We start from the raw sequence: 23,143 nt of genomic DNA, 5'->3' as shown, positions 1-23,143 counted from the left end.
TAACATGAATCGTGAGGGGTGCTGATACAATGGTGTGATCAAGAACTGAGCTTACCATCATTCTTCCTGGTCAAATTGGACAGTTAAGTCTGAAATGACCCTTGGCACCACAGTACATACACAGTTTCAGTACTCTTCTACGAGTACGTTCTGTATGGGAAAGCCGGAAAGTGTCGACTTGCATCTCTTCAACTTGACTCTCGGATGTAGAGCTTCTTGTGCTCTGTGGCAGTGCAGAATGACAATCCAGATTATCCTTGTAACAACTCTGAGATCTTTGATACACTCGTATAGCCTGCTGGATGAATTTCTCATGTCCTCATAAGTTGTCATCATATATCACCATTTGAAGACGCAAGGCTGGATTCAAACCATGGCGATAAACTGAGATGAGCGCCCTTTCATTCCATCCACTGTTAGAGGCTAGAGTGCGAAATTCCACAGAATAGTCAGAAACTGTCTTCTTCCCTTGACGTAGCTGCAACAGCTGTTCACCGAACGAGGAATCATCCACTGGATGTCCGAAAACTTCTTTGAAATGCCTCACAAATTCTGGAACTGATGCTACCACGGATGATTCCTTCATCCACAACGCCTCAGCCCATCTCAACACCGCTCCACATAATTGCTGGATATAAATGCCACTTTCGATCGTTCGGTAGGATATAGTTAAGCTTGCTGTTCCAGAGCCAGTGAACACTGTAACAGGAATCCGTTGCAATCCTCCGCCCGACCAGAGAATGGCGCTGGGCACGACGGTGGGCTCGCAAAGCAGGTGATCGAAGAAGCGGCGTTCACGGAAGCGCTAACAGGAGAAAACTCTGGATTTACCGTGGTAGCTGGTGTGGAACTTGTTGCAGCAACGGCAGGTTGTCTGGAATCCATCTTTTCTTCACCTCTTTCTGTTGTTGGTCAAGCCTTCTTTCAGGATATAGGCTCGGAGACAAAGGTAAGTGAATGAACATAAACTTTATTTTGTCACAAACAAGGTGAGTGCTCAAAGTTTCAGGTGTTCAGAGGTGAATGTGAGGAGGATACTTCGGCGTGAAGGATTCCAGGTGAGCAGATCCTCTTCAGTGTGATTTCCATCAAACTAACTCAGTTCAGTGATACTTGCTTTCTTTCTTTCAGGTCATCCGTTGGCGAACGAGATTCAGGAGGGGTACATGGATTCAGGAAAAGGCAGAGACCATGGAGTGGATCCTGAGGATATCACACCATGGACAGAGAGGTTAGTATTTTGCAGGTAAGTATACGTTACGTTCCGTTCCTTGTTGCTGGATGACACGGAGCGTTTCTAGGTGACTGGTTAGGGTCTGTTCCTGTTGGAGGCTTGACAATGAGTGAGTGTGAGTGGGGTGTTTTATGCAGGGTAAGATGTGATCATTGATTGTGCACAGGTGTACGTGATTAGTAATCCGGAGAGAGTGATCGTTGTGTGGTGAGTGCTGAGGATTCTGATTGGCTCCTGACAGGCTGAGATTAACAATATCAGGGAGCAACACTGTTCATGCAAAGCTGGGTAGGTCTCTATTCACTTCTATAATCGTTATTACAAAGCAAACGGACTACACTAGTACTGTATAACGTTGTATTTATTAGCAGTGTGTGCTAGCGTATCAACAACCGGTATGAGAACCGAAATCATAACCTGAAACATTATAAAACGGTCTAACTAGTATAACTTCACACTCACAGTAAGGTTAGAAGTAAAAAAAGATGTGCTTGTTGATCTTTGCGGGGTTTAGCTGACTGAGGACGTCCATACAGTTTAATCCAAACACGACACTTGTCACTGTCAGGATTTTACTTCGGTTTTGGGAAGGGAAAAAACGGACCTCCACTCTGGGAAACACGTATCTGTGTTGCAAATGCCCGAGGCACAAGGTTTAACCATATTTTGGATAAAACTTTGACGGCAATAGCCTGCCGAGACCAAAAATATGAGACGTCTGTGTTGAAAGTCAATGGAGCGCAGTGAAAAACTGTCTGACCTCTGTGGGAGCTGGTTCTAGCTGGGCTGTGATTGGTCAATCTACATTCTAGGGCATGGCTTAGCCAAAGGTGAATTGGTCAGAAGCAACATTCAATGGAAAAAAAACTTTTTAATAAAAAAAAATCAACAATCAATCATTGACAAAAAGATACAAAAGATCATTGTTAAAAAGTAGAAATATGACAAATAGGACAAAAGCACTAACAACCTAAAATAGTTTAAAGAGTGTGATGTCATTATAACTATAAGTAGTCCTACAGTTCAAGTTTAAAAAAATCTGGCTTACTATGCATTTTTACTTATTCTCTGAAATCTGAAAAGAAAGCAGGATGTTACTTAGAGCAAGTCATACATACAATTATGTTTAGAAATATTAATGTTTTTTTATATATAACACATCACATGTTCCAAACCTGTATGAGTTTCTTTCTTCCGCTGAACACAAAATAAGATATTTTAAAGAATGTAGTGTAGTTTTAAAGATGAAGGTTTTATGTGATTGAGTTTCAGAGAGAACAGGCTAAGCTGAATGGAGATCAATTAGATTCCTCACATTTAATGGTGATTCAGGAATATGAATGATTACCTTATAAAGCAGTAATCAGGGCACAGGATAGCATCAGATCAGGTCAGGTGATTATGCTCTTGACTACATCTTGATGGGTGCTTCTCAATTCTTACTTGTACAATCTCGTTTCCTCACTTGAGAGCATTAGTGTGAAGCGTAACTGATGGGTAGGTCAGATGTTAATGACAACACGGTGAATGTAGTACATTCAGATAACATTCATACTATATAGAACATGTTTTTTAGTGGTTGTTAAGTAATTACTTATTATAATCAATGTCACCATTATCAGGAGGGTGCTTCTGATTTCTTTAATTGTCAATCCTCATCTGCCTTCACTCCTACTAAAGAAAAGGTGTTGCTGCTGTATATTGAGTAATAGAGGCAAGACATGGGCTGTCACTTGCACTTCAAGAAATCTGCTAAATATTGTTGGAACTTTAATCAGGAAATTCCTAATAAATATTACTAAAACAAGATGCACGTTTTAAAGGAGCATTTCACCCATTTCAACATTAATCTTTATTGAAAGTGGATCATATGTAGTCGAAATGTAAAAGAATTTTTGAATTTGTTGCCCTCTTGACGAGAAAAGACTACAACACCCACAATGCACCACATAGCACAGCTCAGCAAGCCACACCCACTAATCCGGAACTGCGTAAACATCAGAGAAATCATTCTTTCGTCAACAAGGCTAACGTTGGCTGTCACCAGAGTTTGAAATTCATTTCACGCAAAATTCACAGTTAGTTGGCTGTGGCAAGCAGGACGAGATGAAAACGGACGATACACGGACGAAAATGAAAGACAAGAGAAGCACCGACCAGTCTTGTATCTCTCACAGAGGAGCGGGAGCATAAACGGCAGATCGAGAGAGAAACAGGCCTGATTTTATGTTGTGTGTGGACATCAGGCGTCAATGAGGGGCTGTTGGCTTATACTTTCGTTTTTTTATTTGCATTTTACTATTAAAATGTTTAAATATTCGCAGATTCTCGCCTCCTTCTTGCCACAACAACAAACCCCGTTAACGTTACATTGGCAAACTGATTAGTGAATTACTCCTCATTTGTATTTCTTTCTATATGGTGTATTACTGCATGATACCTGTTCAGTCAGGCGAAACTATGATGGTTCACATCACAACACAAACGTCCATGTGCTTGTCTGATTCAGAGATTTCGTCCAGGAGAAATTGCCATTGTTGAAATTCTCTGCAGCAGATGGACTCTAGCTGTGTCTGTAGGCCGTAGCGCACAGCGAGAGCACATGAACCAGCAGTCCGCCTCAGTTCGAGCCAGTCCGGGCTCCTCGACCGACAGACAGCCACCTCCTGCTCCTCCATCAGCCTCAGCTGCTCTTCACTAACTTATATTGCGGCTCGTAAAGATAGCCACGAACATCGGATTCGAGAAGCAGACTTTCAAAATCCTCTTCTTCCTTATCATGTTTAGTTTCTTCTGTCATTGTCATACTTCCTATCTCCATAGCGCCACAGCGCTTGTTATAGCTTCCAAAAACAAGTTGGTGGATATTGATTTCAGTTTCTGCAAGTGAAGTCCCACCCACTGATCTGTAATAGGCCTGTAGGGTGAGTGGGTCCCACACCCTTGAATTATGATGAGTTAATGTATTTTGAATGTAGGGACCCTTGTTATGCTTTCGTGTTGGTGTGGGGCTATTTTGAGCCTTGTTAGTGGTAATAACAAGCGATTTTTATTTGTCATTACTCTATGCCCTATATACTAGCGTTATACTAGCGTTATAGGCTAAACTGTTTTTAGAGATAAACCTATTTACATTCGGCAATCATGAAAACAAATCTCAGATAACGGTTGACTAGGTAGCAATGTGTAATTAGACCAAAGGTTCATTTTGCGCCGGAGTTGTCCTTTAAAATACAAACTAGCTACTTTAATTCAAGTTAAAATAATCCAAAGTGATCAATATACCCATGCCATTGTCTAAAGCAATTTGCAACTGTTAGTAATACTATTTGTAATTAAATTATTAATTAAAAATGAATACATCATCAAATAGTAACATTTTCTGAAAATAGTGTGGTAAAAAAAGATCCCACAGCTGATTTCGATTTCATTAATTAAAAACTGCTTTAACTTAATTATTAGAGTATAGTTTGTCTTGTATTTCTGTTTTCTTCTTTAGCAGTAACATTCTTTTATAAAGTTTGTCTGTGATTACTTTGATGGATTGTGATTGGTGATATGATTATTTCTCCTCATAACATGACAGCTTAACTTCAAGCTGGGATGTCCTGCCAAGTATCCGACCTGCTCCTGAGCCCAGGTCAACTTTTTCAATAACCTTGATTCATGACCATCTAACCCCTAACACTTAACCCTTAATCCCAGTAACCTCTTCAATCAACTCTACACGGATAAATTACTTAAATCACTTTAAAAAGTCAGGAAATATATTTTTGCTCATTAAAATTTTTTTTTACCAAAACCATACATATTTTTATTAAAGGGGTCATGAACTGGCTTTTTAAATTGTATTAAATTGTTGTCTGAGGTCAACTCATGACGTTCGCTTGGTTTTTACATTCAAAAACATCAAAATGAATAAGTAAATAGGCTATTTTGTACCCTAGTTTTGAGCCTAGCTGAAAAACTCGCACTGAAGACTTGGAAGTAAACGCCCACTGCTGTGAGTGGATAACAGTTTTGCATATTATAATGAGTTTAAACTCACGCGTCGATGCACTTGGGGGAAATTGTTTTGAAAACGTCTCATGTTGTTAAAATGCAACCGGAATGATTCGCCCATACATGTTCGACCCAGCTGCGTGTGTTGCACAATTCCTGTCAGATCCAATATAGACAGCACAGCACCGTTCTTTAATCTTAATCGGCCTGCAAATCCAGTCTTGTTTACAAAACAATCCTCTGTGAAATGAAGTGAACAGATGGACAATGTTTAACCTCATCAGCTGGAACGTCATTAAAAATAAAGTTTATCCATGCAGTCCTATTGGAATCCAGAGGAAGCTTATGCAGCGAATGTCTTCTTCCACATTCTGTATTGCTCGGTAGCTCGATCCGGTTTGTCATCACGAGGTATAGGTAGGCCCTATCTATGTTATTTAGCTATGCGTGTAACGCGCGAATCGGTGGGCGGGGCTAAACCAGCCATGTTGAAGTAGGTGTTGATCTTCTTCTGCATGGGTGGTGTTTTATCCTCTTTGACGTCATAGTTCACCACTTTGAAAAACAAGTAGTTTGCTGAGGCTGGTGTCAATAAAATTATTGGACTAACAAGGACATTTTCAGTTCTGAAACTTACAGGATAGTCTTATAATATGATGACAAAAGCTCAAGGAAAATTTGATTTCTCAGTTCATCACCCCTTTAATTCTTTATTACATTGAGCACACAAAATATAATAAAAAGGAAGCTCACCAGTACTTGACTTGTGAGAACAAACCGTCCTCGGGTTACGACTGTAACCCTTGTTCCCTAAGAAAGGAACGAGAACTGCATCAAATGACACTTCGGGGGAAGCCCCTCAGCATAGCGCGTCTGAAGCATGAATGAAAACTAAGCCAATCTCCGATTGGAGAGCGTAAATGACGTAATGTGTGATGACACGTAAGCTATATAAGGACCGGGCACACATGAGATGTCAACTTCTGTGATGAAGCAAGCGCTCCCAGGCAGGGGAAGGCGTGGCCACGAGACGCAGTTCTCGTTCCCTTCTCAGGGAACAAGGGTTGCAGTCGTAACCCGAGGACGTTCCCTATCGAGGGAACTCCAACTGCGTCAAATGACACTTTGGGGGAACGAGTACCCACTACGCCACAACGCGCCCTGCCTGCCCTAGTGTGAAGCTGCACACAGGCACACTTAGGACACGAGCACAAGAGAGCCGGGTGTTGACGGAATGTCCAAACTATAAAACCTAATAAAGTTATGCGGGGTAGCCCATCCAGCTTAATCGCAGATTTCCTGAATGGGAGCCCCCGCGAGAAGGACTCTAGAGGACGCCATGCCTCTGGTGGAATGAGCCCTCACAGCCACGGGTGAAGGCATACCGCGCACCTGGTAGGCTGCAGAAATAGCATGGACAATCCAGTTGCTGATAGTCTGTTTAGAAGCGGGGAGCCCCTTCTTGGGAGACCCGAAACACACCAGCAACTGGTCCGCCTTCCACCATGAAGAGGACCTCGGAATGTAAATACTTAATGCTCTGACAGGGCAGAGCAAATGAAGCCTCTCTTCATCTGTCATCACGTGAGGTGGAGGATGAAACGCTTGCAGAACCATAGGCCGTGCCACATTAGATGGCACCTTAGGCAGATAGCCGGGCCTAGGGTGAAGGATAGCTTTAATGTTGCCTGGAGCAAACTCCAGGCACTCGTTAGATATGGAGAGCGCCTGAAGATCTCCCACCCTCCTCAGAGAAGTGATGGCCAACAGAAAAGCAACATACAGCGTCAGGTTCTTGGCCTCAGCCGACTCCAGTGGCTCGAAGGGGGCCTCAGCCAAGCCTTCGAGAACAACTGCCAGGTCCCATGTGGGAAACCTGGTACGAGCCACAGGTCTTATCCTCCAGGCCCCACGGAGAAAACGTACAATCAATTGATGTCTCCCCAGAGGCCCATTACTCAGAGGAGCGTGGAAAGCCATAATGGCAGCCACGTACACCTTGAGTGTGGACGGGGTAAGACCAGTGGAGAAGCGATCTTGGAGAAACTCCAGCACTGAAGCCACTGGGTAGTTAACCAGGTCCACCTCACGCTCCCTACACCAAATGGTGAAAACGTTCCACTTCAATCTGTACAGTTTCCTCGTGGAGGGAGCTCTAGAGCTGAGTATGGTCTCCACTACTCCAGCTGATAGGCCGGCCTCTAGGTACTGTGCCCCCTCAGGGGCGAGACCCACAGTTTCCATACCTCTGGCCGGGGGTGAAATATTGAGCCCCCCGCCTGTGTCAGCAGGTCCCTCCTGAGGGGAATCTCCCACGGAGGGCCGTCTAGGAGAAATATAATGTCCGAGAACCATACTCGGGCCGGCCACAACAGGGCTACCAACCGTAGACTGATCCTGTCGTGACGGACCCTCTCTAGAACTCCCGGGAGCAGAGTGATCGGGGGAAATGCATGGAGGAGGCTGGAGGAGTAAGGGAAAACCACGGAGGACAGTGGGTCGTCTCTCGAGACGCGAAAAAGTCCACTTCCACTGGGCCGAACCTCTGACATATTGACTGCACCACCTCGGGGTGAAGTCTCCACTCCCCGGGCCTCAGCCCCTGTCTCGACAGGACGTCTGCTCCCTGATTTTGACTTCCCGGGAAATATGCCGCTCTTAGAGACAACAATTTCTCCTGGGACCACAGGAGGATCTGATGCGCCAATCTGTATAGAGGGCGAGACCTCAGGCCCCCCTGATGGTTTATATAAGCCACTACTGACATATTGTCCGACCTCACGAGGACATGGTGACCTCTGAGGTCCGGCAAGAAGCTCCTCAGATCCCGGGATACCGCCAACATCTCCAGGCAATTTATGTACCAGGAAGAATGATGGTCCTGCCATAGGCCTGTCGTAAAGCAGCCCGTGAGGGAGGCGTCTGTCGAAACGGTTTTTCGGCGACACGACGCTCCCAACACTGGACCTTGGGACAGAAACCAGACTTTCTTCCACATAGATAGGGAACGAAGGCATCTGTGCGTAACCCTGATCGTGCGGAATGGGTTTCCCCTCGGGGAAAAACCTCTGGTTTTTAGCCACCACTGAAGGGCCCTCATGTGCAGCAGGCCAAATGGAATAATGTTGGACGCAGCTGCCATGAGCCCCAACACTCTCTGGAAATGTTTGACAGTGATGGCTTGGCCCAGCTTTATCCCAGCCACTGTGGCCAGGATGGACTCGACTCGCGCGGGAGACAGCCGTGCCCGCATTGTGACCGAATCCAACACCACTCCCAGGAATGTCGTTCTCTGGGCTGGTGTCAACACACTTTTCTTTGTGTTGAGTCTCAACCCCAACTTCTGGATATGGGCGAGGACAACATCTCGATGCTGAACCGCCTGCTCTTGCGACTGGGCCAGAATGAGCCAGTCGTCTATATGATTAAGCACCCTGATACCCTAGAGTCTCAGAGGTGCTAGAGCTGCATCCATGCATTTGGTAAATGTGCGGGGTGAGAGAGCTAGGCCGAACGGAAGAACCCGATATTGGTACGCTTCGCCCCCGAAAGCGAACCTCAGGAACTTCCTGTGAGATGGAAGGATGGATATACTGTATGAAAGTAAGCGTCCTTCAGATCTATCGTGACAAACCAGTCCTCGGACTGAATTTGGTTCACTATTGTTGGAATAGTGAGCATTTTGAATCTGAATCTCCTCAGAGAACGGTTCAAATGCCTGAGATCTATTATCGGACGCAACCCCCCATCCTTCTTGGGAACTATAAAGTAGCGGCTGTAGAACCAGGACTCCCTGTCTAGTGGAGGAATACGTTCTATGGCCTCTTTTTCTAGAAGGGAGTTTACTTCCTGTTCCAATACCTGACCCTGCACTGGGTCGACTACAGTCCAGACCACCCCGTTGAATCTGGGGAACCGAACTGCAGCCTGTACCCATTCTGAATGGTGCGCAGGAACCATGGGGAAATATTTGTGAGATCTTTCCATGCATCGAAATATTTTACCAAAGGAACCAGGCTCTCGAGTCTGGCTTCAGGTATTAATCGGGATTCGTTCTCGACCCCCTGAAGCGGATCTCCGGCAGGGCTGGACCGAAAACGATTCTCGATGGGCGAACCTGAAAACTGCCTGACCACAAGCCTGTGGGGCGGACAAAGCAGCCTGCGTTCACTGGAAACCGATGTGTCCCGAAACGTGTTCAACGGCGGGAAGACAACATTCGATTTCCTGCGGGCTCCGCGAAGGAGATGACCTCAGTCGCTCCAACGCGGGTGGGGCAGCCCGCAGAGGTCCTAACACAGCTAGGACCTCTTAGCCTTCTTCGCTTGCAGGACGGCCCTCAGGTCGCCCTGCTTCCCTTAAAGCTTAGGCTGAGAGTGTCGTCTATGCCCCCATGCTGTTGAAGGGGGGCTCTAGAAGCGACAATCTCCTTTTGAGCATGCCTGTATGAGGAGCTAGTGGATGGCTGTGGCTGCGGCTACCCACTTGGGGCAGACTTCCAAGACATCAAGACCACCATTGCTGCCGTGGAGCAGCCGATTGCATGGGCCGTCTCCTTGGTGACTCGGAGAGACAAGTCAACGGCCTTCCTCAACTCCGCAACATCTGCCGGAGTTGGACCCTCGCCCTCATCGATGTCTTTTAGAAGGACGGCCTGGTACGCTTGGAGCAGCGCGATAGTATGTAAACTCGAACCAGCCCAACCCGCAGCCATATAAGCCCTGCCCACTAGCGAAGATGTATCAAGGCATGGCTTAGTGGGCAGCACTGGGGCTTTTAGGGATGATGCCGATTCAGGGGATAAATAATTTGCTAAAGGCTGCTCCACCCACAGCATCACCCCATAACCGTTTTCTCGTGCCCCAATGATGTTACTATAGTTTAAAACAGGGGGGTTAGAAACAGGAGAAGAGTGTGGTTTATTCCATGATTTACATAACTCGTTATGTAAATCAGGAAAAAATAGTAAGCCCCAGTGATGAGGTTGCTCTTTGTGCTGCAGGAAGCGCTCATCAAGCTTGCTTTTAGACTGTGCTTCCTGTTTTTCTTTTGGCCAACTGATATTAAGACGAGCCACAGCACGAGAAACAACCTCAACCAGCTCCGCATACGCGGGAACACGGGGGGGCGAGTCATCCCCGAAATTCCCGCCCTCGATGCTGAGCACATCCACCTCCTCAGAGGCAGACAGCTCAAGCATCGGGTCCTCGTCTCGCGCGAAAGAAGCCGCAGAGCGGGCTTCCACGCGAGGATCGAGAACATCGGAACTGCCCGAGGAATCTCGAGAAGGTGCCTCAGCAGCCTCGAGATCCCTGAACAGATCTATTTGTGAGCCCCATGAAGAGTGTCGCCGCGCCACCTCAGAGAGCGCGGGTCCCGCACCACGGGGCTCGCGAGGCTGGCCATCATCATTGAAAATGGCCACCCGGGAACGCAGCACGCGGAGCGTTAATCTCTCACAATGCTCGCAAGCAGCCCCCTCGAGAGCTGCCTGCGCGTGCTGCATCCCTAAACAGTGCGTGCACAGTTGATGTGTGTCCCCACCCGTGATAAAACGAGGGCAAGGGTGCACACATCTCCTGAAACTCGCTTCACTCGCCATGATATTTCTTTCACTTTTGTGGCTTAGACAGACAACAATAAATAAGACTCACACAACAGATAGCGCTTGCTGAAGAACAGAAAGCTGACATCTCATGTGTGCCAGGTCCTTATATACAAACCCGATTCCAAAAAAGTTGGGACACTGTACAAATTGTGAGTAAAAAAAGAATGGAATAATTTAGAAATCTCATGAACTTATATTTTATTCACAATAGAATATAAATGACATATCAAATGTTGAAAGTGAGACATTTTGAATTGCCATGCCAAATATTGGCTCCTTTTGGATTTCATGAGAGCTACAAATTCCAAAAAAGTTGGGACAGGTAGCAATAAGAGGCCAGAAAAGTTAAATGTACATATAAGGAACAGTTGGAGGACCAATTTGCAGCTTATTAGGTCAATTGGCAACATGATTGGGTATAAAAAGAGCCTCTCAGAGTGGCAGTGTCTCTCAGAAGTCAAGATGGGCAGAGGATCACCAATTTCCCCAATGCTGAGGCAAAAAATAGTGGAGCAATATCAGAAAGGAGTTTCTCAGAGAAAAATTGCAAAGAGTTTGAAGTTATCATCATCTACAGTGCATAATATCATCCAAAGATTCAGAGAATCTGGAACAATCTCTGTGCATAAGGGTCAAGGCCGGAAAACCATACTGAATGCCCGTGATCTTCGGGCCCTTAGACGGCACTGCATCACACACAGGAATGCTACTGTAATGGAAATCACAACATGGGCTCAAGAATACTTCCAGAAAATACTTGTACAGAAAATACAGAATACTTGTCAGTGTACACAATCCACCGTGCCATTCACCGTTGCCGGCTAAAACTCTATAGGTCAAAAAAGAAGCCATATCTAAACGGGAACCAGAAGCGCAGGCGTTTTCTCTGGGCCAAGGCTCATTTAAAGTGGACTCTAGCAAAGTGGAAAACTGTTCTGTGGTCAGACGAATCAAAATTTGAAGTTCTTTTTGGAAAACTGGGACGCCATGTCATCCGGACTAAAGAGGACATGGACAACCCAAGTTGTTATCAGCGCTCAGTTCAGAAGCCTGCATCTCTGATGGTATGGGGTTGCATGAGTGCGTGTGGCATGGGCAGCTTACACATCTGGAAAGGCACCATCAATGCTCAAAGGTATATCCAAGTTCTAGAACAACATATGCTCCCATCCAGACATCGTCTCTTTCAGGGAAGACCTTGTATTTTCCAACAAGACAATGCCAAACCACATACTGCATCAATTACAACATCATGGCTGCGTAGAAGAAGGATCCGGGTACTGAAATGGCCAGCCTGCAGTCCAGATCTTTCACCCATAGAAAACATTTGGCGCATCATAAAGAGGAAGATGCAACAAAGAAGACCTAAGACAGTTGAGCAGCTAGAAGCCTTTATTAGACAAGAATAGGACAACATTCCTATTCCTAAACTTGAGCAATTTGTCTCCTCAGTCCCCAGACGTTTGCAGACTGTTATTAAAAAAAGAGGGGATGCCACACAGCGGTAAAATTAAAATTATGCATTTTCTCAGTTTAAACATTTGATATGTCATCTATGGTGTATTCTAAATATAATATTGAAATTTGAAACTTCCACATGATTGCATTCTGTTTTTATTCACAATTTGTACAGTGTCCCAACTTTTATGGAATTGGGTTTGTAGCTTCCGCTTCCGTGTCGTCACACATTACGTCATTTACGCTCTCCAATCGGAGATTGTCTTAGTTTTCATTAATGCTTCAGACGCGCTACGCTGAGGGGCTTCCCCCGAAGTGTCATTTGATGCAGTTGGAGTTCCCTCGATAGGGAACTTGTTGATTCTTGTGTAAGCTCAAACTTGCTTGTGTGACATGTGAGAACAAACCTGAAACCTTATTGGTTCTCACACATCAAGCAAGCGTGTTTGAGCTTCCGTTTACCACAATTTATGAGCTCAATGTACTTTATATGCACATGTGTACGTTAAGGGATGCGTGCAGTGTGGGTTAGGAAAATTGAATCATCAGCATAGTACACTGTACTCTCAGCTCACACATGAGCATTGATTTTTTTTTTTAACTAATCAGTTGTTCCACACTAGGGTAACTAGACTAGAGCTACTCCTGAACTAAATTGAGACTCAAATTAAACCTACCAGGAGGCAGGTTTATATGGGGTTAGGATTGTTGCATTTTTCCAAATAAATATATTGAGATTCACAAACATATGTAAAGAGATTCAGAAAAAAATGTATCAAATTCACACACAAAATAAATAAATAAATAAAATGAGATTTGCTAATATGTTTTATCTCACAAACACAACTCTGCCTGACATTTATTTGTGAACATTTGAACTTCCCGTGCATTTGTAAATCACTGCACACTTTTGTGAATCAATTTTTGTGCATGTAAATCCCTCACACATTTGTGGAGCGTCAATGTGCAGGCAAATCCACAAATAAGTGGACTCCACCCACAGTTTCCTCAAGCCAGTCAGATAACGGCCACATTGCGCTGACCAGTTGTAGCACATGGAGTCCACTTATTTGTGGATTTGTCTGCATGCCGATGCTAGAAGTGTTTCAAAATCCACAAATGGGTGAGGAGATTTACAAATATTCACAAATGTGTGCAGTGATTTTATATTTTTTATGAAACTCGTTACATTTATTTGTGGATCTTAAAGGGATACTCCACTTTTTTTGGAAATAGTTAAACTGTTGAGTTAAACTGTTGAGTTTTACTGTTTTTGAATCCATTCAGCCGATCTCCGGTTCTGGTGGTACCACTTTTAGCATAGCTTAGCATACATTGAAGTGGACAAGACCATTTGCATTTCTCAAAAAAATGACCAAAGAGTTTAGATATTTTTCCTATTTAAAACTTGACTGTTCTGTAGTTACATCATGCACTAAGACTGACGGAAAATGTAAAGTTGCAATTTTCTAGGCTGGGGGAGTTGTAAAATGAGCCTATTTCCAAAAAAGTGGAGTATCCCTTTAATTTATTTATTTGTGAATTTTATACATTTTTGTATATTTCTTTACATTTGTTTGTGAATCTCAATCTATTTATTTGGAATAATGCAACAATCCTAACCTCAAGTTAAGTTTAACTTGTTTCAAATAATACACGTATTATGTGGACTATGTCAGTAAAGATCAACACTTTGTGTGTGTGTGGAGGGGGGGTGGGGGTAAATACAGTATATACTGTATATATATATATATATATATATATATATATATATATATACTGTATATATATGTGTGTGTGTACTCACCTACAGGATTATTATGAACACCTGTTCAATTTCTCATTACTACAATTATCTAAACAACCGATCAAATGGCAGTTGCTTCATTGCATTTAGTGGTGTGGTCCTGGTCAAGACAATCTCCTGAACTCCAAACTGAATGTCAGAATGGGAAAGAAAGATGATTTAAGGAATTTTGAGCATGGCATGGTTGTTGGTACCAGACGGGCCAGTCTGAGTATTTCATAATCTGCTCAGTTACTGGGAATTTCACGCACAACCATTTCTAGGATTTACAAAGAAAAACATCCAGTATGTGGCAGTCCTGTGGGCGAAAAAGCCTTGTTGATGTTTGAGGTCAGAGGAGAATGGGCCGACTGATTCAAGCTGATAGAAGAGCAACTTTGACTGAAATAACAACTCGTTACAACCGAGGTATGCAGCAAAGCATTTATGAAGCCACAACACGCACAACCTTGAGGCAGATGGGCTTCAACAGCAGAAGACCCCACTGGGTACCATTCATATCCTCTACAAATAGGAAAAAGAGGCTACAATTTGCAAGAGCTCAACAAAATTGGAAAGTTGAAGACTGGAAAAATGTTGCCTGGTCTGATGTGTCTCGATTTCTGTTGAGATATTCAAATAGGAGAGTCAGAATTTGGCGTAAACAGAATCACCGGCAGATCCAGAACATGGATCCATCATGCCTTGTTACCACTGTGTAGGCTGCTGGTAGTGGTGTAATGGTGTGGGGGATGTATCCTTGGCACACTTTAGGCCCCTTAGTGCCAATTGGGCATTGTTTAAATGCCACGACCTACCTGAGCATTGTTTCTGAACATGTCCATCCCTTTATGGCCACCATGTACCCATCCTCTGATGGCTACTTCCAGCAGGATAATGCACCATGTCACAAAGCTTGAATCATTTGAAATTGGTTTCTTGAACATGACAATGAGTTCACTGTACTATAGTGGTACAGTGACACAGTCACCAGATCTCAACCAAATAGGCTATGTGCACAACTGTAGTTTCGAACTTCCGCTTTTGTCAGAAGTCGGCGTATCAGTTTCCGGTCTACGACTGGTCATCCGCATCCACTAATAAACAAACAAGATGAGTGCTGCTGTTGTACGGAAAAAAGAGTTCTTAAACACATCTAAGTTTCTAAGAACTGTAGGTGGATCTAACGTCCGTTTCACACCCGTTTGCAGTGTGTGTTGCGGTGCAGGAGCGTGCTGTTAGTGCGTTCACATATTATGATGCATTTGCAGTGAATAACTGATCCGCGGCTGTACAACAAACACATACTTAATATTTTTATTTAAAGTCCAGAAGTTATGCTGCAACTTATTTTTAAAAACAAAAAGTTGTGTCAGCATTGCGATTCTTAGTATGCACATTTTTAAAACACAATTTAAACAATGTAAGTTAGGGCTATTACTCCATGCATTACAAGTTGCTCAAGCAAGTGGTCAAGTCAAGTCAAGTCACATTTATTTATATAGCGCTTTTCACAATACAGATTGTATCAAAGCAGCTTCACAGTGATAACATGAAAGTAGCACAACACAGATCAACAACATTGCTAAACACTAAATAACCCCAACTGAGCAAGCTCAAAGCAAGCCAAAAGCAAGGCGACAGTGGCAAGGAACCAAACTCCATCAGATTGGATGGAGAAAAAACCTTGGGAGAACCCAGGCTCAGTCGGGGGCCAGTTCTCCTCTGGCTTACATTCATATTGTTTAAATATAAATATTAAATATAAATATTGTTTATGAATCAAACGGCGCCATAACATATCGCAGGCGTTGAGTCGTCTCATCACAGGCGTTGAGTCGTCTCATCACAGGCGTTGGGGCATCCGAAATCCCCGTGAGAGGCTGGACACAAAACTGGACCCGACGAACGCCATTTTTCTCGGGACAAGCGTCCCGAGATAACAGCAGAAAGGCAGATGGGAAATAAATAGCATAGCTGATGTTCATAATGATTTCCGTTATAACTCACAAACTCTCCGTAACCCGAACTCTCCGCAACCCAACCATACGCGCCGACCATACGCGCCGACCCGTTTGTCTAAAAGGCTGTCGAGCCCCACTGGTGCGTTAAGCAGTTTCAGTGGCAAACGGTTCCGTATGGCATAACAGAGGACTAGAAGGTAAGCATTATGTGAATGCTTGACTAAAGAGATGTGTCAGCGAGTCAGAGGCTCGGACCGTATCGGGAAGGCCATTCCAGAGTTTTGGAGCTAAATGCGAGAACGCCCTCCCTCCTTTACTGGACTTCGATATCCTAGGAATGACCAGAAGCCTTGAATTTAGTGATCTTAAGGAACGCGGTGGATTGTAGGGCGAAAGAAGGTCCGTTAAGTACATAGGTGCTAAACCATTTAGGGCTTTATAGGTCAGTAGTAGTATTTTGTAGTTGATGCGGAACTTAAAAGGTAACCAGTGTAGAGATGATAAAATCGGTGTTATATGATCATATTTTCTTGACCTAGTAAGAACTCTAGCAGCTGCATTTTGTACTAACTGTAGCTTGTTTATTGAGGATGCAGGACAACCGGCTAATAAAGCATTACAGTAATCTAGTCTCGAGGTCATGAATGCGTGAACTAATTTTTCTGCCTCAGAAATAGATAGCATGTTACGTAGCTTAGCAATGTTTCTAAGGTGGAAAAAGGCTGTTCTTGTAACATATGAAATATGATTTTCGAAAGACATGTTGCGGTCTAGTATAACACCCAGGTCTTTTACTGTAGTGGATAAAGTATCAGGACATCCGTCTATATTAAAGTTGTATTGTGAGAGGTTTTGTGAGTAGTTTTTTGGACCAATAAGTAATACCTCCGTTTTATCTGAATTTAATAGCAGGAAATTACGCGTCATCCAGCATTTTATATCTTTGAGACACTCTGTCATTTTAGATGAGTTAGTGTTTTCATCTGGTCGTGATGAAATATATAATTGAGTGTCGTCAGCGTAACAGTGGAAATTAATTCCATGTTTTCTTATAATATTACCAAGTGGCAGCATATATATTGAGAATAGCAGAGGGCCTAAAACCGATCCTTGTGGTACTCCATAGTCTACTTACGTTATCTTTGATTTTTTCCCATTTAAACAGACAAAATGAGAACGGTCCGATAAGTACGATCTAAACCAGCTTAATGCCTGTCCCTGGACACCGGTGAAGTTTTGTAGTCGATCCAAGAGTATTATATGATCTATAGTGTCGAACGCAGCGCTAAGATCAAGTAGGACTAGTATTGAAATACGGCCTTGGTCGGAAGCTAAAAGTAAATCATTTGTAATTTTAACTAGCGCAGTTTCTGTACTATGATGCGGTCTGAATCCTGACTGGAATTTTTCATAGATATCATTTTCTTGCAAAAAAGAGCACAATTGAGCGGACACTACTTTTTCAAGTATTTTGGACATAAATGGAAGATTTGAAATGGGTCTGTAATTTGCCAAGTTATTTGGATCTAATTGCGGTTTCTTAATGAGCGGTTTTATTACAGCCAGCTTGTATATTTTTGGGACATGACCTAAAGATAAAGACGAGTTAATAATATTGAGGAGAGGCTCTTCCACTACAGGTAATAGTTCTTTCAGTAGTTTAGTGGGTATTGGATCTAATAAACAAGTTGTTGGTTTAGATGCAATGATAAGTTTATTTAGCTCCTCCTGTCCTATCGTTGTAAAGCGGTTTAGTTGTTCTAGAGGGTCCATAATTGAAGCTGAATCATAAGACACCATAGCGGATTGTACATTTATAATTTTGTTTCGGATGCTTTCTATTTTCGCATTGAAGTAATTCATAAAATCATTACTACTAAACTGTAACGGTATATTTTGCTCTGGTGATGTCTGTTTATTTGTTAGTCTAGCCACGGTGTTAAATAAAAACCTTGGATTATTTTGGTTATTTTCGATTAGTTTGTGGAGATGCTCAGCCCTGGCTGTTTTTAGTGTGTTTTTATAACGTGACATACTGTCTTTCCACGCGATTCTAAAGACCTCTAAATTAGTTTGTTTCCATTTACGCTCTAAGTTGCGAGTTTCTCTCTTGATAGCATGCGTAGCACTGTTGTACCATGGTGCTTTAATTTTCTCTCGAACCTTTTTTAATCTAATTGGCGCAACAATATCTAATGTACTAGTAAGAATGGTGCTTAAACTGCTAGTCATTTCCTCTAATTCATCTGTTTGTTTGGGTTCACTTTGCAGCTTAGATAGATCAGGTAAGCTATTTGAAAATCCATCTATAGTGGTTGGAAGGATTCCTCTGGTTTTCCTCTGGTCAAATATTTCCTATATTAAAATCGCAAATAATTTAAATTAAAACTTGAAATTGACAAAAGCAGCCGACTTGCCTTTTCTTTTGCATTTTAATTTTAAAACAATAGATCTTGCATGTCACAAAACTTATTTTTCCACCGCCACTATCGAGACGAGTTCATTCTGTCGCCTGGTTGAAGTAAATTGTAGTTTTCCTTGATTAAATGTGCATTTATGGTGAGATTACTACATGTTATTTAATTAAACGCATTTATGGTGAAATTACTACATTTTCAGGTCAATCTTTATCATTTTGACCACCAGCGTTTGCAGCACAGCAGAAATAGATTCGGTGTGGAAACGATCGCTGTGCTGCTGTTATATACCACATCAGTGAAAAGTGAAAGCCCTAACCTGTTAACATGGTGCGTAGGAGACTGCTGTGCGGCACTTTGCTCTGCTTCAAGTCGCTAACAGCCATTTGAGCTTCTACTGCTTCCTGATAAACACCAACCTTCGTGCGCAGTGGCTGCACAAAATAGACATTTTGATCAACGCGCAAAAAATTATAAAAATATTCAGCCCATTCTCACTCCCAAGGCGTCACCTAGCTGACGCCTTGGGAAGCATTTGGACATGCTTCAATATCTGACGCTTTAGGCGCCCTTTAGCGTCAGTTAGATGACGCCCTAGGATCGCGTGTACCCTACCCCCACCCCACACCTAAACCTAACCGCGTCCTCTAACTGACGCTTTCCTTTAGCGTCAGTTAGATGACGCCGTAGGATCGCGTCATGTAAGTGACGCTAAAGGGTGCCTAAAACGTCAAATATTGAAGCATGGTCAAAGGTGACGCCTTGGGGTGAGAATGCGTTGAAATATTAAGTATGTGTTTGTTGTACAGCCGCGGATCAGTTATTCACTGTGCAAACGCATCATAATATGAACGCACTAACAGCACACTCCTGCACCGCAACACACACTGCAAACGGGTGTGAAACGGACGTTAGATCCACTACAGTTCTTAGAAACTTAGATGTGTTTAAGAACTCTTTTTTCGTACAACAGCAGCACTCATCTTGTTTGTTTATTAGTGGATGCGGATGGCCAGTCGTAGACCGGAAACTGATACGCCGACTTCTGACAAAAGCGGAAGTTCGAAACTACAGTTGTGCACATAGCCCATAGAGTATCTTTGGGATGTGGTGGAATGGGAGCTTTGTGCCCTGGATGTGCATCCCACAAATCTGATCTCCATCAACTACAAAATGCTACCCTATCAATATGGGCCAACATTTCTAAAGAATGCTTCCAGCACCTTGTTGAATCAATGTCACGTAAAATTAAGGCAGTTCTGAAGGTGAAAGGAAGTCAAATACAGTATTAGTATGGTGTTCCTTATAATACTTTAGGTGAGTGTGTGTATATATATATATATATATATATATACATATATGTATATGTGTGTATATATATCTATATATATACATATACACACACATACATGTATATGTATTTATATGTGTATCTGTGTGTGTGTGGGGGGGGGGGGCTATGTATGTAACAAAGGCAAGCTATTTAGTATAGGCAATAACAATATACACTCCGTTTATTCAGATCAACCTAATCATTTGAATCGTTTTTTGTTGTTGTTTTGTTTCATCAGAACACAAGATGTGGCAACAGAACACAAACAGGATATGGCTTTAAACCCTACTTCTAATCCTGGAAAACCAGAGGAAGATGCCCCTCAGCCTAAAACTTGATATTTAACCTTCCATGTGTATCTTGGAAATTGCTTTTTTCTTGTGAAAATGCAAAAGAAAATATGGTTTCACTTTATTTTGATAGTCCCTTTAACACATTCTGTTGACTAAGTAACGTTGCAGCTACATGTCTACTAACTCTAGATAGAGAGTTACTAAAGTATTAGGAGACTGGTAGGGTTGAGGCCCCGATATACTAATGAGAAAGTTCTTTTTCGTTCTTATTTTTGGGTTAAAACGAAGTTCAAAATATGTGAGCAGCGATATACTGTTAGTGAATACCTGACGCTGCCAACACTGCTGAGAGCAACGATTAGATGAATATGTAAATATGTGCTGCGGGCTTCTCTCAATAACAAACTAAACACACAATAATATTAAGAAAACAGTTTTTATTTTTTTAAATAAAGCATAAGAAGAGATTGTTTATACAATGTTTATACAATAGATTGTTTGAAATCAAGCAGTTTTACCACATTAAACAACAGTGTCAGTGTCTCTTTACATCAGAAATACAACTTTATTTTCTACTATAAAGCAGCTTTCCAGCATGTTCATAATCTAACTTGTGAGTCACGTCTCACCTCAACAGACTGGAACAGGAGAAATTAACTGGAAAATATTTCCATGAGAAAGAAGGCAGAGCCTTCATGCACACCTACCTTTATTGCCATGGACCAATGGTAGTACAAAGGTGTTCCTTTGTCAAGCTGTTTCGGACTCCCAAAACGAACTCCAAATGAAGTTCATTTTGGCCAGATTTTGTTCGAAATTACGGCATATCGGTTCATTCTTCGTTTTCGCTTGAAGTATAGTATAACCTCAGGTATGTCAAGAATAGGGTTAGAAAGGGTTAGAATAAGTTGACATGTACTTGCAAAGTTACTTATAGTTTGTAGAAAGTCTGTTGGGGGACCGTCACAATAAAGAGTTAGCAGGTATTAAATAGAGGGTCAACTAATAGTCAAATGAGAGTTAGTTGACATGTAGTGGCAAACTTCCTTATAGTCAACTGAATGTTTCAAAAGGGGACCGTCAAAATAAAGTGTTACCGAAAATCTATGCTTTTAACTGTCTCTTATCTTTTCTAATTTCTTAGTAAATGTAAACCGTTTTTTTATTGTCACCTTTTTCTTAATGTTATTAGTATGGCTCTCACTGTGTGTGGTTTTGTGGAGATACTTGTTTTGCATTCTCTTCACCACAGCCATTTCGATTAGCCTTTATTAAAATTACCTCTTATGACTGTGAATTACACCTGTACATATTATAAATAAATCAGTAGATTACTGAACTGATATCATGATTTCCCCATGTGGTGAAATGTTGTGATATTGTAGGCGGATATAAAGTGATTGTGGTATGTGTTGGATGATACATAACTGAATCATTAAGAAGGATACCCATTAAACTATTTAATTTGTACTGATAAGGTGGGTTAGGATAATCCACCTGATAATTAACCCACCTGGGCAAGTTTAGGATAGCTCAGTCTCCCTGAGCAAGTCACTACCCAGCAAACAAATTTAGGTTCTGGTAACGTTCTGGGAATGTTCTCCTTATGTTATAAAAATGAAACCTAAAAATAACCAACATGGAACTTTCCAATAGTGTTCTTGTTTGGTTCTCAAAAAAATAACCTCATGGGACCATTTGGGAATGTTAGGGGAACGTTCTGTGTTTGCTGGAAGCACCAGCAGTGGTAACACTGGCAGGTACTTGGCTCTGAGATGCTAATACAAATGTAGCTGGTGTAGCATCAGGTTAAAATGGCAAGAGGTGATTATATTTATCTTCTAAACATTCAGTGGGTCTTGAACATAGAGAGGGAGACATCAAATTATAATGTACGGTGTTCGTTGAGAGGTTATCATCTTTTTCTGTTTAGTTTTTGGGTTCCTGTTTTCCCTTGTTTCCTAGTTAGTCTCCTAGATTGTTAATTAGTTTATCACGCCTGTTTCTGTTCTCCCTGATTCCCCCACATGTACCTGAGTTTTCCTTGGTTCCCTTTCAGATATTGTCAATCTCTTAAGTTTTCCATTGTGGATTTATTAAATAAAGACTCTTTTGTTTTCATCTCCTTTGTTGTGCGCATCATTACAGCCACACCTGACAACCACATAGCTGTTGGATTGAAGAGTATGGTAAAGTACAACTGCAAAACCCAAGCTATCTGCATCCTTACTGTAATACTGTCTGACCTGGTTGCAAACAATACAAAAACCTGCCCTTCAGCTCAGTAATAAGATTATGTAAGCCTGGAGAGTAGTTGACCATGGGATGGCAGGCTTATTGAATAAGATTAGGAAGATGGAGTAAAGCTGCATGTATGTCAAAATGCTCCCAATAGCATCTCCAGCAGATGTTTGGAGGATCACACTGGATGTTCTGCTAGGCCATTAGACTGTAGGTAGTGAGGACTACTCGGAATGTGCTCAAATTCCCATGTAGGTGTAACCCCAGTCGAAAGTCAATTTCAGGGCTGTAAAAAAAAAACTTGGATCATTCAAGGAGGTTGGGTTTTTATCCTCAGGCCCAGTATGTAGACATTGTTTACAAGCATGGAGAAGGATGATCGTTCAAATTTTATTGTATGTTCAATGAATATTTATGTCTTTGTGTCAGTTTATTGTTTAAAATGGTCATTTCATATGCATATCCTGGATGTTTAAAACAATGGGCCGGTACTTCAACCTATGTCTAGCTTGACCTCTCCAACGTGATTATGTAATGCCTGGCATGTTGCAGACCAGCACAAGACGAACTGTGGTTAAAAAGTATACATTTCATTTTTTTTTTTTTTTAGAAAATGACCAATCGTTTCTAGATAAGACCCTTTTCCTCAGCTGGGATCGTGCAGAGCCCTTTGAAGCAATCCAAAGCCCTTTGAAACTGCACTGATTTGGATTTTAACAATTTGTTTACCGTTGGAAGTCCATTGTGTGGAGAAAAATGTTTTCATGTGTGAAATGTTTTCCACAAAAAAAATTAATTTATTTTCCA

The 23,143-nt window shown here is 42.4% G+C and overlaps 1 protein-coding gene across 2 annotated transcripts in view; it reads left to right on the top strand.

The window, feature by feature from the left end:
• The window catches only part of ca14 (carbonic anhydrase 14), an 84,652-nt gene extending 62,455 nt beyond the window's left edge, over positions 1–22,197 (top strand). Inside the window, exons 11-12 of one of the 2 annotated variants that reach the window (XM_039694335.2) lie at positions 4,821–4,874; positions 20,041–22,197. In XM_039694335.2, coding sequence (XP_039550269.2) covers positions 4,821–4,874; positions 20,041–20,140 — 154 coding nt within the window. In that variant the 3' untranslated portion in view covers positions 20,141–22,197. The remainder of the gene's footprint in view (positions 1–4,820; positions 4,875–20,040) is intronic. The other variant, XM_039694336.2, reaches the window with a different exon arrangement.
• Positions 22,198–23,143: the final 946 nt, after the last annotated feature.

The sequence above is a fragment of the Pimephales promelas genome, chromosome 12 (genome assembly GCF_988280905.1).
Source record: "Pimephales promelas chromosome 12, fPimPro1.hap1.1, whole genome shotgun sequence".
NCBI lineage: Eukaryota > Metazoa > Chordata > Actinopteri > Cypriniformes > Leuciscidae > Pimephales > Pimephales promelas.
Note: the sequence above shows the minus strand (reverse complement) of the source record. Positions and strands in the feature narration are given on the sequence as shown.